The 17,892-nt window shown below is 40.8% G+C and overlaps 1 protein-coding gene across 2 annotated transcripts; it reads right to left on the reverse strand.

Moving 5' to 3' along the window:
- Positions 1-667: 667 nt before the first annotated feature.
- Positions 668-12,384, reverse strand: smarcd1 (SWI/SNF related BAF chromatin remodeling complex subunit D1). 2 transcript variants are annotated; one of them, XM_086087583.1, is made up of 13 exons: positions 12,165-12,384; positions 8,811-8,986; positions 8,518-8,560; positions 7,820-7,942; positions 7,523-7,645; positions 7,238-7,354; positions 6,348-6,449; positions 6,101-6,262; positions 4,775-4,872; positions 4,548-4,683; positions 2,975-3,097; positions 1,517-1,618; positions 668-1,447 (listed from the first exon to the last, which is right to left on the reverse strand). In XM_086087583.1, exons 1-13 carry the CDS (start codon positions 12,348-12,350, stop codon positions 1,394-1,396), a joined length of 1,545 nt encoding a protein of 514 aa, XP_085943709.1. In that variant the 5' UTR covers positions 12,351-12,384; the 3' UTR covers positions 668-1,393. The 2 variants fall into 2 exon arrangements, with proteins under 2 accessions (XP_085943709.1, XP_085943711.1); XM_086087585.1 differs by lacking the exon at positions 12,165-12,384 and adding an exon at positions 9,862-10,545.
- Between the last annotated feature and the right edge of the window lie 5,508 nt (positions 12,385-17,892).

The following is a 17,892-nucleotide window of genomic DNA, read 5'->3' on the forward strand; positions in this document are numbered from 1 at the left end:
AGTCACTGTACAGTCGTCAGAATTGTTGGGTTATGCATATATGACGTCACCACGTCGGCCTCCCTTTGCGCGCGAGGGATTGTTTATTTTTTATTTTTGTTGTAAAAATTACTTAACTCAACTTTGAATCCATCACCTTCCCCCCTTCGCGCACACGTTTCATATTTAAATTTTCTCAAAAATGCCCAGTAATATGAGGGATTGTTGATATAAATTTTGGACTGGAATATATTACTAAATTAGACTAAAATTATATATTTTTTAATGACCATAACTCATACACACTCCATAGAAATAGCAAAACATTAACATTTCTTAATATATACACCCATGTTAAAAATTAAATTCCATCAAAATTTATACAAATAGCAAAGACATTTTTAAAAGGTGGAACTATGGACTATAAATAAATATAGGAAAATATTTGTAAAATTTAAAATGTAGAAAAATGTCATCTGTATAGCTCACAATTTTTTTGTCATAAATTTGGACAGCAGTGCAGGAAGTAGAAATAACATTAAAATATTTCATCTATTTAGTCTTTTAAGAGAGAAAAAATACATTATATTACCCAAGCAAAAATAGATTTTACCTATTTGTATTTATTATTTAACAGCTTTTTCCTTCTTTTTTGAAAAATATATGGATGTCAAGAAGCGCCACAAACTAAGATTTACATATGCTTTATTATGACATAAGAACATACAGAAAAATAGTTTTGGTCCATCAAAAAGCTTCAAATAATTACTACAGTGTCCACGCCACACATTTCCAATCATTTTCTCAACTCAATCAACTTTGTCCAACATATTTGTGGCTTTGCTGCACTTTAATAACTGCCGCTGACTGTTCTTATTTTTTATTATAAATACAGCATCTACTATCTGAGCTTGTACAAAGAAGAAGAAAAAAAAAACATCTGATGGGATAAAGAGGTACAACTTAACTTCACACCCTTCTTCTGCTCAGTATGTACAAAACCTATTTGGGCTAGCGGTACTTCTAACAAGCTACTTCCTTGGTCATCATCTGTACTAGTTAACAAGACAAGTACTGATATACATAGATCATAAAAATGAATAATCATAAAAAAAAGAAAAATAAAGTTAGAACTACATGGCAGGTGGACAAAAAACAAGGGACGTCCTGTTTGGTTAAATGTAGAACTCAATGGGCCGATTGTTTTTCTTTTGTTTTTTTCATTTTTCAACAATGCTTTTTTTGTGTTCACGTTGGCGCTTGTTGTCGTGAGGGCAGGAATGTTCGGAGGTTAAGACATTGAAAAAAAGTTACATGGAAATTTGTGCTCAAAAACAACAACAAAAAAGTGGTAGTAAATAAAAAATAAAAAATAAAGTCAACATCCTACATGACCATCCAACAAGCAACGACTTCAGGTGTTCCTGATTCCGAGCGCCTGCTCCAGTTCCTGCCGCCTCTGCTGCACCTGTAAGCACGACCAGAATGTGCGTGTTTTCACCTGTTGCATTGTGGGTAAGCGACTGCAAGGACTCACCTTGGAGTAGAAGTAGCGACACACGGCCTCCTGAGCCCACGGCTGGTAGTAGAACTCGGCCCGTCTTTCTTCCTCGGGGTTGCTCACCACGTCTGTCATGGTCTGCGGAAAGACCAGAACCACATGTGACCTTTTTTTCTTTCTTTTTTTTTTTTTTTACAAATTTTTTTCAATTTGTCAGATTCCTCAAGTCGAAGCCTTCCGGTACTTGGCGGCAGGTTAGCGCGCGATGTCTCGGGCACCTGCTCATCCACCAGACTGAATGTTATTGAACGCGTCATGCTCGGTTGCACCCGTGACAAGAGCGAGAACCCGAGCGTGGCGCGTGCGTTCTTAATGCAATCGAGTGTTCACGTGGTGCCAATAACTCTCAAATTCCCTCAACTGCACAAACACCGGAGTGTCATTTAACCGTTACAGATTGACCTAACATCCGTATCGGTGATGTTTTAGACTTCATCCTGAAATGATGGAGCCATCATTCTATTGCAATAACTTGTTTGCTGCCTAAATGACCATTATTTTACACTGTAAAAAAGAAAAAAAGAAAGAAAAAAAAGCTGGGGCTAGGTTCCAAAAAATACCCGCAATAATTGAAATCCGTGAAGTATTTCTCTTATTGAGGCATTTACATTTTCTCACATTTCTTTCTTGTTTAAACATTTTCAATGTTCAAACCTTCATACATTTTGTAAAATAGGTACATTACTATAAAATAAAAAAAAAGTATGCAAAATTGTACAAAAAAACAATCTGCGAAACGAGGCCGTGAAAAGTTAACCGCATTATAGCGAGGGATTACTGTATTTACTTTGGGGGGAGAACTACCGGTAGTAACGTTTTTTTCCGATCAAAAATTCTAAGTAACTTTTACAAGGACTTTTGAGTACATTTTACAAGTTTATTATTATTATTTTAAAAAGAGCTCTGTAGGCATTGAGGAATGAACCCATGACCTTCAACTTGGGTGACAGCCACTCTACCACCTCAGCCATGCCACTCCACTGTATATTAGTATATTGCTGAAGTCAGGTGGAACAAGAGACCGGTTTCGGTCTCATTTTGGACACACCAGCTATGCAGTATAGTGACAAACAGTAGGAGTGGCATGGCTCAGGTGGTAGCAAGCAGAAGGTCATTATTTCATTCCTCAATGCTTACTTTTTTTGGTTTATTAAATAAACTAGACAAATGTACTCAAAACTGTCCTTGTAAAATGTACTTAGAATTTCTGATACTAGGTTTTTTCAATTAAATATTACTCGACATTTTTTTTTTTTTTTTACAGTGACATTCACAAAAATGTTTCAGCCCTCTACCAACAAGTAGACTTCGGCAAAACAAAACAGCTGGGAACGGTTCCAACTTGTGAAAAACGACATTATGTCTCTTTTGAATTTTTTCTCATTTCTCCGGGGCATTTCCAGAGAGCGCTTGTGGATGTTGTCATACACTCACCTTGAGGTCCCTGCACTGCGACTGCAGCCAGTCATTAATGAAGCCCTGAGGGTCTCTGGCGAAGCTGAGCATGAACTCTCTCTGGGTCTTCAGGTGGTTGATGGTCTCGATGGTTTCGTGGATCTGAGAGGAAACAAAGGATCGGGGCTTGTGATTCGCTGCACATATTAATTCAAGGCGGTCAGGCAGGCAAGGTGACAATATGTGTAAACATGTCAATACGTTGCTTTTTTTTTCTTCATCTCAATGCAGTCAATGTGGGAGAAAAAAAAAACCCTGCACCAACCAGCAGGAGTCGCTAGCCTCAACGTAAACTATTCGACTCTCCTGTAACGACTGCCGGCGGGAGGCACGGCAAACCTGACCCGACTGGCATCAGGAGCACATTTGTGTGAAATTGGCCTCAGCGTGCTGGACACATCTGTAGCTGTAACAAGTGAGTGTTTAATGGAGCCGCGCCTTCACGCCACATTGAAAGCGGCGGCGCAGTCTCCATTCCGCCCGACGCGCTGCGTTATCGTCGCCATTATTGCAATGCACTCAACTAGACGCTTCATTAGGTACACAGAGTGCAAGAGTTGCATTGGAGTCGGGATGAAATTGGCTACTGATAAACTGGGATATATTTCGAAATGGTTAGTCTTAACACCATAGACGGGCTTCACCTGAATCGCAATTCCGTATCGCATCGTGACCAAAGGTAGAATGAATCTTTTGGCCACAATGCAACACACGTTTCTAGCTAAGCCATTTTAAACTACAAAGAAATTTCAACATAGTTAGAAGTGACGAGTTTCCACCTCGTTGGTTGATATCGCTTCCTGAGTATTAATTTTTGAGCGCAGCATGTTATATACGGTACAGCCAAGTTTTAATTGAATAACACCACTATTAACTCATTCACTGCCATTGTCAGCTATAGACGTCAAATTTCATTTGAACTATTTCTATTAGTTTAAATTTGTTCCCCACTTTTGTTAACAAGAGTATGAAAACCTAGATTTTTTAAAATTTTAATCACCCGACGCCCCTAATTTTTAATAATCTAAAAAAAAAAAAAAAAAGATTATTAAAAATTATTTTATTTTTTAAAGAAAAGATTATAAAAAATTTGGGGCATCGGGCGATAAATCACACATTTTATATCTGTTCTAAATGTACAAAAAAAAAAATCTAGGTTTTCATACTCTTGTTAACAAAAATGGAAGAACATTTTTTTTAACTAATAGAAATTGTTCAAATGAATTTTTGACGTCTATAGCCGTCAATGGCAGCGAATGAGTTAAATACATGACTGTAATCAAAAAAAAAAAAAAAGTACATTTTGTGTGGCTTTGCAGTTCACAGTACCAATTTTTAATGTCAGAAAGTAAAAAGGATTGCAGTCTATTTTACATGTTTAATATTCACAATAAACCACGTTGCGATGTTATGAATCAGAATTTCTTTTGTTTACACTTCTTTTAGCACAGACATATCGGTAACCACGATAAGAAATGTTCCTCTCTAACTAGAGGTGCAGCCACAAAATCTTTGATGGATAAGTAGTGAGTATCTGTGGACTAATAATGACCTTGTTGTCCAAGCCTGCGATTTCCTGCTGACTGGCGGTAGACAGCAGGAAGGAGTTCATCTGAGTCTTCAGCGTGTCGTCCACCTCCACGTCAATGTCGTAGCACGCCGTCTTCTTTTGGTCGTTGGGGTCCACGCTGGCGCAATGCAGAGGGAGCAAATTCAGTACAAACAATTTTTCCCGAGCGGTGTCACGAGCTGCAACGGGGCACCGACGCGACACACTACCTGATCACATGGTTGATGATGATGGGCTCGGGAGGCATCAGCAGCGCGTGCAAGCGCTGCGGGATCTCGGAGAACTTCATCCTCTGGGTCTCGAAGATCTACAGATTGAAGGCGAGGCAGTTCAGTGGACATTCAGGCACTTAAGAAAATATGTTGAAGTGCCCAACCGCTCGGCAAATTACACTTAAAGGGGAAATCAACTAGAAACTATTTTTCTAGCATGTTGACAGCTCAAAAAAGTCGATTGTTTTGCAAGAATAATAATCAGCGACTTTTAGGGCTCTAATAAAATGCTAAATGTACTTAATTTAGCGCATCCCCAAAACCCACTACATAAATTCGAAAGACTTTTACACATTAAAAAAACAAAACAAACAACAACAGGCAGTGAATGAGCTCAAGTCGAGCTGTAGCAGCTCCGATTCATTTTTAGCTCCATTTGTTTTATTTCTTCACATAAGAAGTCCGCTACGTAGTCAAATAGCTACCCTCAAATAGTTAGAATTGCCTGAGCTGTTGTAAAGCACATTTCCAACCACCAAGGTGTGTCATATAAATTAATGCACTTAATTTCAAGCATTCACGGGGACCTTGTCATTTACGAGAGCAAGAAGTTGACGACTCACGGTGATCCATTTCTTTTTTTTTAACCAGGAATAATAAATCCGTCACGCTTCGGTGCATTTCTGTTTTTACTGATATGACATTGAAGCCGCAGTCATGTTTAGTCTCAGGAATTTGGCCTGTGGTGGGACTTATACCCCATACAAGGACAAAATGGAGGCAAACAAATGCGCTGCATAACATCACCTTATGCCTGCTATGAATGTCAGCTCTCAGTTTGTAAGCGTCGGACAGGATTGAAAGTAAATCCGTACCAAGAATCGTAAATGTTAAAATGGTCAACTGACTGGACTAACGATGGACTTTGATTGAAAAAAAATAAACAAAATCATCAGTTAGTTAGTTATTCACCACAAAAGAAAGAACAAAGGGGAAGTGCAGCGTACTAAAAGATAGCCTTGCTTTGATTTCTTGTTTGTAGCATTCTGGATTCTGCTCACATACCAATAATGGGGTCAAATTCAAGTCAGCGTCTCAAAGAATATCCTGTGGCGTGTTATGGAAATGTGTTCTTTTGTCTTAGCTGTCTTTACTCCGCGTACAGCAATTTGTATGCTGTGATTGCCGTTTTAAAATGTTTTATCAATAAAAGTTGAGATGAGACAACAATGGTAGTAGTTTATATGGGGTCTCACATTGGGGGGGAAAAAAATTGGTATGTGTGATGTGTACCCTCGTTTAAGGGACGGAACGGTTCCCCACCTGCTGCAGGTATTTGTCGCAGTTGATGAATTCTCGCTCGTGGGGGTCCTGCAATTTGTGAGTCTTGACGTACTGCCACAGTGCCTGGATGATGACGGGTCGAGTCTGGGTGTGAATACCCAGCATGCGAGCCAAACGAGGGTCCAGCTTGAACTGCGGAGGCTTGGCGGTGGGGGAGGGGGTGGGATTTTGTAGTTAGATTGGATCTGATCTAGTTTGAAGTCATGTGAGCTTTTTTTTTTGGTACCTGGTAGTCCAGCATGAGCAAGACTGTGCAACGAACACCCACGTCGCCAGGTCTCTTTACCTGGAAGCCATCAGTCTCCTGGGTGGTTGCGGTCCTGTGCCACTAAATTGGTGCAAAGATAACCTTTAGAAAATGGAAAACCTTTTGCCACGGTTATTTCTGAAGGCAGTAGAAAAAAGATAAATGGCTCTCCGTGGATATATTTCTAAAGTTGATATACAAAGTCTTACTGAACCCTGTTCAACTGCCAGTTTTTGTGTGTGGATACAAACCATATTAATTCAATCACATTACATTTGTATCTTTGAAATGTGAAGGAAAAATAAAATGAGATCATATAGTTGCAAAACGCACCCCCGCTCATACTGTAACTTGGGGATGTGGCAGCGGTCAGAATTAAACATTCCCATTCAAAGTCATGTTCAATGGGAGTTCAGGCACAGCTTTAAAGTGCCTCTGATTAACCCAAATAAAGTTCAAATGTTCAAGCAGGCGATTTGCGACATTTTGTCTTGCTTTCTGGCAGAAGCCTGACGGTTTTGTGCTAACACGGACTCATATTTCAAACTGTTTAAAATTACTTCCACCTTGAATTAAGCCCCAGTTCCAGCTCTGAGAAAAAAAACAACAACAAAACAGTTGTTCTTTAAGGGACGAACAATGTTTTGCTAGTGCGCTGTGTTTTTATTTTTTTTTATATTTGGTACAAACACATGACACGCTGTGGGCGTGTTCAATGATTTCTGTAATATTTGGAAGCTCTGCATTTCGCCATATAAACCACCCATCTGCAGTTTTGCGTTTGTTCCAGGCACAAAATGTCAATTTTGTCTCACACAATGCAACGCGAAACCGCTTATTTCAAGCCTTGATGTAGAAAGAATTCTTACTTCCACAAGGTGATTATCGGGACCATAAAGGTCCTTGTCCAACTCAATCACCAGAGACTTGAAGAAGGACGAGAACTTTCTCTTCTGCTTGGTGGCTTCATATTTGGATACGGCCGTCTGGAAAGTAAATGTGTGTTGTATTACTAAAAAGGGTGAAAAAAAACTGATTAGAACAACACGGCAATTTGTTGAGCCTTTACAAAATAGTTTGCAACGGAAACATTTTATACTGTTGCCAAACGGCGCTGCTTAATGAACAATGTGCTACTGTGACCCGACTCTTACATCTTCCAGTAGACGCCCCTCCACGCGGAGTTCCCATGATGCAACAGTGCCCTCACCATCTTCAGCGTCGGGCTTGGCTGGATTGAAGGTGTTTGATATGAAGATACGAAGCTTTCTCTTTTGCTAAAAACAAAACAAAAAAACAGAAGAAACTTAAATGTTATTAACACGAGTATTTGGTGATCCGGATTGTATTTTTTTGGCCACATAGCCAAGCCCTACTTGGTGCAACAATAATTACATGAGAATCATCAATGATTATTATTATTTTTTTTTATAGACAAAGCTAAAATCAACCTTAATGGGCCTCTTGAGGGCCTCCTGGATGTCCAGCCTCTTGCGCATGATGGTCTGGTCCAGCTTCCTCTCAAAGGCCAAAAGATCCATGTAAGCCTGAGACTCCGGGACCAGTTCCCTGATCTGAAACAAGGCCAGGGGACAAGGTGAGGGTTGCCTGGTATTACAAAATCAGGTTGATTTTTTTAAACACGATTGCCCCTTCTGGTCAATGTCAGCAAAGGCCCGGTTGTCAGATGCCTTTGAAAGATTATCCCATAGTGTAGTGATGTTCTAAGAGTTTTTTTTTTTTTTTTATCCTAGTCGGGGCAACAAACTCAAATGTTAAATCATTTCAATATTTACCCTCAACATACTTGGGGAAATTAACAATAACTGCTGGGTTCACACATCCTGATAACTGGACAAAATTGAAGCATTTTCCATCCCCTAAGCAAATTCAGCAAAGGTCATAGGTCAGGGCTTAGCGAGTTTCCTGGGGGAAGCCCCGTACGTCATCAGATCTGGTTTTAGGGAAATTGTTGTGTGTTGGTCATCATAAGTGTGACACAAATTAAAAAAATAAGGAAACACACATTACATTTTTGGTTCCTCATCTTGTGTGGTCTCACATTTAAAACTAAACAAAAAAACAAATCAGTTAAGATGATAAATATTGTGCGTAACCTACTTCAGAGAGACGCAGCGCTACTACTCACCCTTTGAGGTAGAATTTTATCAGCCATCTTCTTCTTCTTTGTACTGTGCAAAACACGTTCAAGTCAGACAAGGAAGCTGTAGTGCATCGTTATCGTCATCTTGACAAAGACAAATTTCATCGGCATCACTTTGAAGCGGGGCGTTTTTGGAAGTTAAGCAGTGCAATTTGTGCAACAGTATTGATCAGCGCCGGCCGAAGTTGATGCAGACGTCATCTAATCCCGCCATTAAAGCTAGCCTTCTAATTAAACCATGCATCTCTGCCTCTAAAAGGTATTGATCGCCTCCTTACTGCTGGTTGCGGCTCTGCTGCTGAACCTGCTGGATCTGCTGCGGGGCCGGCCTCTTGCGAGACGGGTCCATCACGCCGGGCATCCCCGGGCGGGACACGGGGCTGCCGCCGTAGCCCGGGGGGCCCATGGCGGGTCCCTGCGGGGTCATACGACTGGATGGAGGCATGCCTGGTCTCTGCATTGGGTGACAAAAAAAAGAAAAAAAATAGAAAAGAACGTCAAAGGGGGGAACAACAGTGGCTGCTGATTCAGCAACTTCAAACAAATGCTGGCACGTGGCCCTAAATGATCCAGTGTGATTACATCTTCACCTGGCAGCATTTCAGCAGGTCATAAAACCAGAGTAGGAATTTTATGAGTTATTGATCTGGAAATGTATTAAGAAAATTTCTTGAAGCTGGAGATTGTAATGGTCTAGAAGAGGGGTGGGCAAACTGGGTCCTCGAGGGCCGGAGTCCTGCAGCTTTCGGCGGTTCCCCTCTTCCAACACATGCCGATTCCGATCAACAGGATCGTTATCAGGCTTATGCAGAGTTTGCCGATGAGCTGATCATATTCAGCTGTGTTGGAGAAGGGAAGCGTCCAAATCCTGCAGGACTCGGCCCCCGAGGGCCGAGTTTACCCACCCCCTGGTCTAGAACTACTCTGAGTGGCAGCTAGAAGCATCTTTCAGGAAAGCGGGCCCTCGGTTTGTGACGGCGTTTGGTTCCTACAACTGCGATGTAACCCGAATTAGTATGAAAATTGGAATCGCTCACTGTGCTAAGGCTGAAGTTGACCATCGTGAAAAAAATAACGGTTAACGACGCACACCCGCGCACCACGCGATTGAGCACCGCATTGTTTTTTTTTTTTGGTGAACGCTTGTGTGCATTTGTGTGTTATGTGATCAGATTAAAACTTCACCCGAGTTCAGTCGAGTTCTGCACGGTGTGTATGACTGTTGAATCAATTTCTTAAATTACGCAGGTGTGTCCCACTCCCAGTTTAAACCCCCCCCCCCCCCTCAAAAAGTCAGATAAGTACGACCAAACAACAACCGTCACTCACCAAGCCGTGGGCCAAGAACTCAAAGAGCCGACTTCGGGTATCGGACAGCATGAGTGCGGCGGTCAAATGCGGCAGCAAAGAAATCCCCCAAAAAACGGCTGTGGTCCTTCGGCGGGAAGGTGGCATCCGATGACAACTTCACGCCAACAATAACGGCTTATCGAAATGCGCCGCCTTTTCCCCCCTCACACAGAGAGAGACCGCCCACGCTGTGCCGCAGGCACGCACATCTGCGCGGCCTTGAAGTACCCGAGAATAAGCGAGTTTGGCGCTATTCAGCGCGCCAACGTCAGGCTGCCGGGATGAATGAAAGCAGTCAAGGATGCTCGGGGATGGGGGAAAAAACACATCTTTTCAGCCGAGTCGCTTGTCGCTAGGCAACACACACTCTTGACAATTGTGGGCCACTGAGAAAATATTTCCATTAATGTTTTAAATACAGGATATTCGCAAAGGAGAATCTTGCACGCATAGAGAGACATCTTAAGAGAAGAAGAGTGTAAAATGGCATTAATAAGGCTGAAACGATTAATCGAATAACTTCAGAAATTGGATTTAAAAAAAAGTCATACTAGTGAAATTGACTTTTAAAACAATAGAAAGGACTACATGAAAATAGGGCTGCAAGAATCGATTATTTTAATAATCAATTTAGATTATTTTATGATTAATCGCATTAAACAAAACAAAAAATCACGTTAATCCCTCATTCAAAAAACAAGGATCATTTCAAATAGACAGTGGACACTGCACAAACATACATTGATTATACGAGTTTGGTCTGTAGCATGTCAGAATATGAGCAAAAATGCCGACCATTGTTCTCCAAATTAAAAGCGGATATTTGCACATAACTTATTTTGAAGAAACAGATCACAGAGGAATACAGACATAAGAATAGAGAGAATATTTAGAGTTTTGAGGCTGACACGGCAAAAATGTTGACTATTTTATAAATTAATTGTTAGACCTCTATAACAAGCAGGCAGATTGGGGTGTAACGCAACATTGAAATACTAAGAAACTACTTTCTGCCTAAAGATTATTAAGACGGCACCGGGACCTCACAACTTAAAACACTAAGGTTCCACACAATACGGTCATTGAGCTGCAGTTTTAATTGGCAACACAATTCGAATGGGCTCACAAGTTGGCTCCTTAATTAATGTCCTTGTGAGTATAAAACAAAAGTGTATAAACTGAAGGTAATGAAGTTAATACCTTTTTTTTTTTAAGATGTATTAAAGTCTATAACTATATTACTAACCATATCCAACACCATCAGGCGACATCTAGATAAATGGTTTCCACGTCCGGTTCTCAATTTCACACCTCCAACATACCTCAATCAAATCATCCACTCATCAGCAAGCTCTACAGAAGCCTGACATTTGAGGATTATTGATTAACGTGTGACAGAGGAGGGAGACATGGAAAACAGAGGAGGGAATAAGGGCTCCCAAGGACTGGATTTGGAGACTCCTGATCTAGATCATGTTTTTTTTTTTCCCCCTTTCCCCTGGATCCCACCAAAACTGTTGCCAAATAGGACTGGCACGTTTCACCCTGAAAAAAATAACAATAATAATTTGCCAATTGCTCATCATATTAACAGCAAAAAAAAAATCTTAGATCTCAGTATGCTGCAGTGTAATTGAACGCCACTATAATATACAATTGATCTATCAATACACATTTGACAGTGTCATCGATTCCGTTTTTATTCATTATAGTGGAATGTTAACATGTGCAGGTAAACGAAATGAACACTAACTAAAGCATCCAAGCAGCAACGTCCACCACTTTCGAACAGTTAGCAGCATGCTCACCCGCGCCATTCATTTGTTGACTCGTCAACCGACTGTTACAAGGCTCACAGTTTAACTCTGCACGAAGCTAGAACTACGCGTTGCCCCTTTTGACGGTTTCGCTGCTCGGGAGAAGAAAAAAAAATAATCCGAACAAAATCGGCGACGATTTGTGAGTGAATTCCTGCCACGGCGACCAGCTAGTCATTTTAGCATGCTAAGCTAAATAGCTAGGGGACTAGCCAGTAACGCGGATGGATAAATAATTCAAGGCAAACTGACAATTGAGTCGTTTGATAGTTAACTAGATTGAAGCAACCAGGAGCAATATCGCTTTTCAGCCGGGGCTACTTGGTGTTTATAACCCGTTTCGACAGTGGCGGGCGCCCATAACGCGGCTAATGGTTAGCTTGGCCGTGACAAAGCGCTGGTAAGGGGGCTTTGTTCTAGCGGACGATCTACGCGTCACCAAGCAAAGATGGAGCGATATCTCACCGGGTACCCAGGCCCAGGCATGGGGGAGCGGTACATGTGGTTCTGCGCGGCCGACGACGGCCCCATCCTTCCAGAGGGAGTACCGGGGCCCATTCCTGGCCCCGCGCCCGGTACCGGGGCTCCTAGACCAATTACGCCGCCTCCACCACCAGTGGGTGCCGACTGAAAGCCCCCTCTGGCCGCCATCTCTTCACCGACTGTGTGGCCGCCGGTGCAGCCAGCCACTGAGTTATCGCGAGAGCGAACGAGAATTGGGGGTTTAAATTTTTTTCAGCGCTCATGATGGAGGTTTGCGGTATTGCAGCGACTCCAATGTTCAACCGTCAACAGTTTACTGAAACTTTCTTACTTTCTTTGTCTCTCCCTCCATATTTTCATAGCTTTTTCGTTTTTTCTGCCTTCCATTGTTAATTCTTCCTTCTTTCTGTCTCACGTGTTTATTATTATTACTATTATTATAAAACAAAGTTTATTACATGTACATTTGTTTTACTTCTGTCCAGCTTTTATTCCAGCCATCTTTCCCACCCTGACCTCTTCTTTCCTTCCTGAATTTCTTACTTTTTTAGTCATGCATTGTCACATTTATCCTTCTGTTCTTCCTTCCTTCCATGTTTCTTTCTTTCTTCTGTCTTTCCCTCAAACTTACTTTTCCGTCTTCCTTCTTTCCTTCGCTCAAACATGCTTATTTGTGCATCCTTCCTTCCTTGCATGGTTTCTACTCACTTTTCTGACTGTCTTCCATAACTCCGTCCTCAGATCCTTTCTTCCACGGCTTAAACATACTTTTCTGTCTTCAACCTCAGGCCTGCTTTTCTTTTGTCCTACCTTCATCTACCCTTCTTTCTTTCCTCCCCTCTTACCCAGCTTTTTATTTTGCATCCTTGTCCAAAAGTGCTTTAGAACCCACCTTCTTTGTTCTTGACAAGTTCTCTATCAAATGATTTCCCTTTTCACGGTACCTGGAGAAAAACAAAAAAGTTCATGTGAAAAGTGTATACCTACTTTTGCCGTGTATGTATATATTTTTTTTTACACTGTTCTTGTACGGCCCTCATTGGATTGTGCACTTTTTGAAGATTCTACAGTATTATTATTACAGCCTCATCCCACAGTTTCTGCATTTGCATACCGGGTACAATAAAACGCAGCACAGCAGAGGCCTGCACTGATGAATGCATGTCTATGTCTGCGCCAATCACTTTGAGCAATGAGCTGGAATCCAAACTGTCACGTTGGGCACAACGCGCAGTGTCATCGTCCAGTCTCCTTTTATGGCGACTCCATTATAGATATGTCAGTCATACCGGGGGCTGCGTTATGTTAATCCCGACTCTTGTAGTCAAGCATTTTTTTTTATTAACAACATGGAGGATAATACATAGACCTAAAAATCAGAAAACGTAGGATTGTAGAGTCTTCACTTATCGTAAAAAAAAAAAAACTGAAAAAGGTTGTCTTCTGTTTATATTCCACCGCCATTCACTTTCAGGCTCGTCTGTTCCCCGAGGCTGCAAATCGTATTAAAAACTCTGTCTGCACAAAAAAGGTGGAAATTGTCCGACAACGGGCCGTGAATACGAAACCGTAACAAGATGAACACGCGCCAGCCAATGTCTGTATTTGATGTGTACCGTATGATGTTTTTTATTGTTACTTTTCCGGCTATTTTGCAATCAGTGCAGCTCCTCCTCTGCGACCGGTTTTCAAGTGACACATGCACACGACCTCATTTGAGCGTGTCATTACTGCAGGAGGCGCCATCTCGGCACTGAGATGATTATTGTGCTTCCCGGGTGAACAAACAAGCGGGCAGAAACATCAGCGGGAGTCTTCTGTGTCAGTTGTTTCAAACCTTTATAGAGCAGAGGCACATTTTTGACGCTAGAAAAATCTCACGGCACACCATTAAGGAAAAATGTCACAAAAAGGGGCAATTTACACACAAATGTACTTAGTGTGTAACCTGAGCCTAAACGCAAAGCTATTATTCTGCTTTATCAATGGCAACGGTGGGATACACAGGTTAACTCATTCAAACCCAGAAACGTGTAAATACGTTTTCAATGCTTTGTCCTTCACTCTCCAAAACATATTTATTCGTTTTTAATGTTTTTTTTAATGCTAAAGCATACAGAAGGCTTTGATGCAGCCTCTGACCTGAAGAGGTCGCTTAAAGCAATGTAGTTATTACCAAAAACGGCCATCAGGTGGCAGCAGAGTATAAGAGATCAGCCAGGGCCATGTGGCAACGAGCTCTTTTTGCCAGTGCTTTCAACAGGTTTGTGAATAATGATGAAACATAGCTATATTCTAATGCTAATTGCTGCAAAACGGAAACAGAAATATACTTTTTTTCCCTGATGAAAGAAGAGACTCTAATCTTTCTTTTGGTAGGCTCCATGTTTTTATAGCAATAGAACAGAATATTCTGTGGATCTTGCAAAATCAGTCAAATATCCAGTAAAATAGCCGGGAGCAAAGAGGGTTGCTTCAGTGAAAATGGCTATTGTAAGTGCTGCCATCTTGAATATTATTTGATGGCACACAGAAGTCGTACCATTGATGTCATAAAGAAAAACTGATGATAGAGAACTCATCCTGTTTGCATGGCATTAGTGCAGTAGAAAACACAATGTAAGAAATACGTGTTTATTATTATTTTTTTCTCCATAACAATTTTCATCAACGGCACAGCAAGTGTCATTTTCTTCCAATCTCTCGAGGGTTGCTTTCACCCTCCGAGATAGCAGCTGATTAGATGCATCCATCTGAGGCCTCCGTGACACATGGACCAGGGTGCGGACGAGTCAAGCGGGACAAGATTACGAGATCTAATGCCGCCTGGCTTCCTCTCTCTCAACCCAGCTGACAAACTGCACCATATTGATGAGGCTGCTTTACAATGGGGGGGTTTCGGTGGGTGTGGTGGTTGTAAAGTGGCTGGAGGAAAGCAAAGCTAAGCAAAGTGGCTTTATCTTTTGATAAATGGTCGTGAATCCTAATTGCAGTGCGCAGATGTGACAGCACGGAGATTTGTCTCGCAAGCATGACTCAGCTGCAATGAGGAGTTCAGACACTTTGGATACGCACACTAGCAATTAAACCGCGTTCATTTTCACTGGCCGCCTATGACAAAACGCAGCAGCCATTGTTCCAAATATGAGCGTCATTGCGTGGATGTGATCATCGGATTGAAGGGGACTGCTCGTTTAACAGCAGCTCTGCTTCAGGCGCAGCACTGACGTGAGCTAAATGCTAAGCTCACGAGACTGATCGCGTGTCGTATTTCATACGGGGCGCAGAATGAATGACATGCAGATTTTAAAGTCTATATTTCAAGTAACTGTCAGACATATTTTGAAGCACAATGAAATAGTTTCTGCGGCATCCATCACCGCTTGCTCCTTAAAACTTTCAACCACATTTTGGATACATTTTCTGGAAAAAGTGACCTCAAAAGTTGCAGTCATTGAAATCCTCAAATCGTACGTGCCAATGAATTACGTTGAAGTAACTTGAGGAGCTTCAATTAGAAAAAAAAGTAGTACATTCTAAAAACAGTAAATTATTGATCAAAAATGGACTCATCCATTTTATCGGTCAATTTGAGCCAACTTTCAGTGTTGTTTAGTACAAAATGACCAATCCCCCCCCCCCAAAAAAAGTTGGGTCAAATTGACCCATGTAGACGGAACTGACCCAACTTTCTCGGTTGTTCTTTAAAATTACCCAATTTTTGACCCAAATTTAGGTCACATTAACCCAAGTAGAGAATCTAACCAACACGTTATGGATTGTTATTTACAGAATGACCCATTTTTTTAAATTATTTTTTTTGTGAAAAAGAAAAGAAAGAAAGTTGGGTCATTTTGACCCAAGTTGTTTGATACAAAATGCCCAATTTTTTTTTAATTTTTTTTTTTTTTTTTTACCCCAAGACAGGTCAAACTGACCCAAATCTGGGTTGTTTTATACAAAAATACTGATTTTTTTTGACTAAAAGATGGTTCAAATGAACCCAAGTAGAGGATCAGTTCATTTTTGACCCATAGTTGGGTCATTTTCGACCCAAATGTTTTTAAAGTGTACTTCGCCACTATCTTGTGTCATAATAGTGCCAAGGAACTATTCTGAAGTTAGTTGACGAGCTTCATTATTAGACAAAAGTAGTGCTTTACTACCATTTGTGGCATCTAAAAAGAAAGTAAAAACCTTTTTAGGGGATTTTTTTTCTTGGGAATTTTTGCTTTCACAGCAAGATATGACAGATTTGTTTTGTTATTTACATTTATGACATCCAACATTGCTGATTTTTTTTTGGTACCGTTCACCTTGAATTGTGTGTATACATTATATAACATTATGTATGATGTTACTCTAAAATAGCTTATCTCTTAGTAATGTATGCTTCTGTTCACACCTTTCTGTATCCATACAAAAAATATCACACAAAAATATAGACTTAATTATAGGTTTCATTATTTGCGACATACAAAATAAAAACGGAAGACTATTTTCAGTGCTATTAACGTTCACTTCTGCTAATGGCAAATATACAGATATTGAGCGTTGCATGTCAGTTGCTTTCAAAGGGTGAGTGGTTTTAATTTATTTTAGTTTCATTACAAAGTGTTATTTATCTTTATGACAGTTGAGAATGTTAAAAATGACTATCTTTAAAACAAAAACAAAAAAACGCCTGCATAGGAAACAGTTTATACGTGTAAAAAAAAGTATTTGAATATAATGTTGGCACATAATATTCACAATGGAGCTGAGGCATTCTGTTGCTTGGCAGAGCAAGTCATCCAGAATGTGCGCCTGAAGCTGCTGCTGGACAAGCTTGATAACCCCTCACCCTTTTTTTTTGCTTGAATATTTCTCATCCGCACGCTTTTGTCGCACAGCAGCTGAAGCTGTAATTGCGTTTCCAAATGTTTTGGCTCGCAGCTCGCCGAGCGCGGCCCGGATCAAAGCTGTGGGAAGATAAGAGAGAGATGGAGATAATGGCTGGCTCTTGCCCCGCTACTCTCTTGTGTCGCCGATAGGGATTTTATTTTACAAAGACGGCGTGCAACGAGAAGATAACTTGTTGATTTGAGGATTGGAGAAGAAATGGAACAAGCTATAGGTTAACTGTTAGCTTATCTGACAACTACATTGCAGTGGCCGACTCTTTTCCTTGTCATTTTTATTGTGGTGAATGACTTGCGAAACCTGCTATTCAACAGAACGAGTTCACTGCAAAATCTTGGCTTAAAGGGGAAGTCAACCCCTTTTTTCCTGACAATAATATATTCAATGCGGCCCCAGTAGTCTAAATATGTTATTCTGTTTAATATTGTGTTAGTGGAATGTGAGTTATGAAGCAAAATCCAGCCGTTTTTATCCATCTCAGGGGGCGGCCATTTTGCCGATGACATCAATGTTGCTCAGCGCATCATTGATGTTATCTTCAGTCGACAGCAAGTGGCAAAATGGCCGCCCCCTGAGATGGATAAAAATGGCTGGATTTTGCTTCATAACTCATATTGCACAAATGTAATATTAATCAGAATGTCATGTTTAGACTAGTGAAGTCACATATAACATATTATTGTCAAGAAATGTTTAAGGTTGACTTCCCTTTTTTTATTTTATTTTATTTTTATTTTTATTTTTTAAAGAGCTCAGTATTGTTCATTTGGTAGTCTTACCGATTCAACATGTCATCAGCATTGCTATT

Source organism: Leptonotus elevatus, chromosome 10 (assembly GCF_054856555.1).
Source record: "Leptonotus elevatus isolate MCC_2025b chromosome 10, RoL_Lele_1.0, whole genome shotgun sequence".
NCBI classification, from domain to species: domain Eukaryota; kingdom Metazoa; phylum Chordata; class Actinopteri; order Syngnathiformes; family Syngnathidae; genus Leptonotus; species Leptonotus elevatus.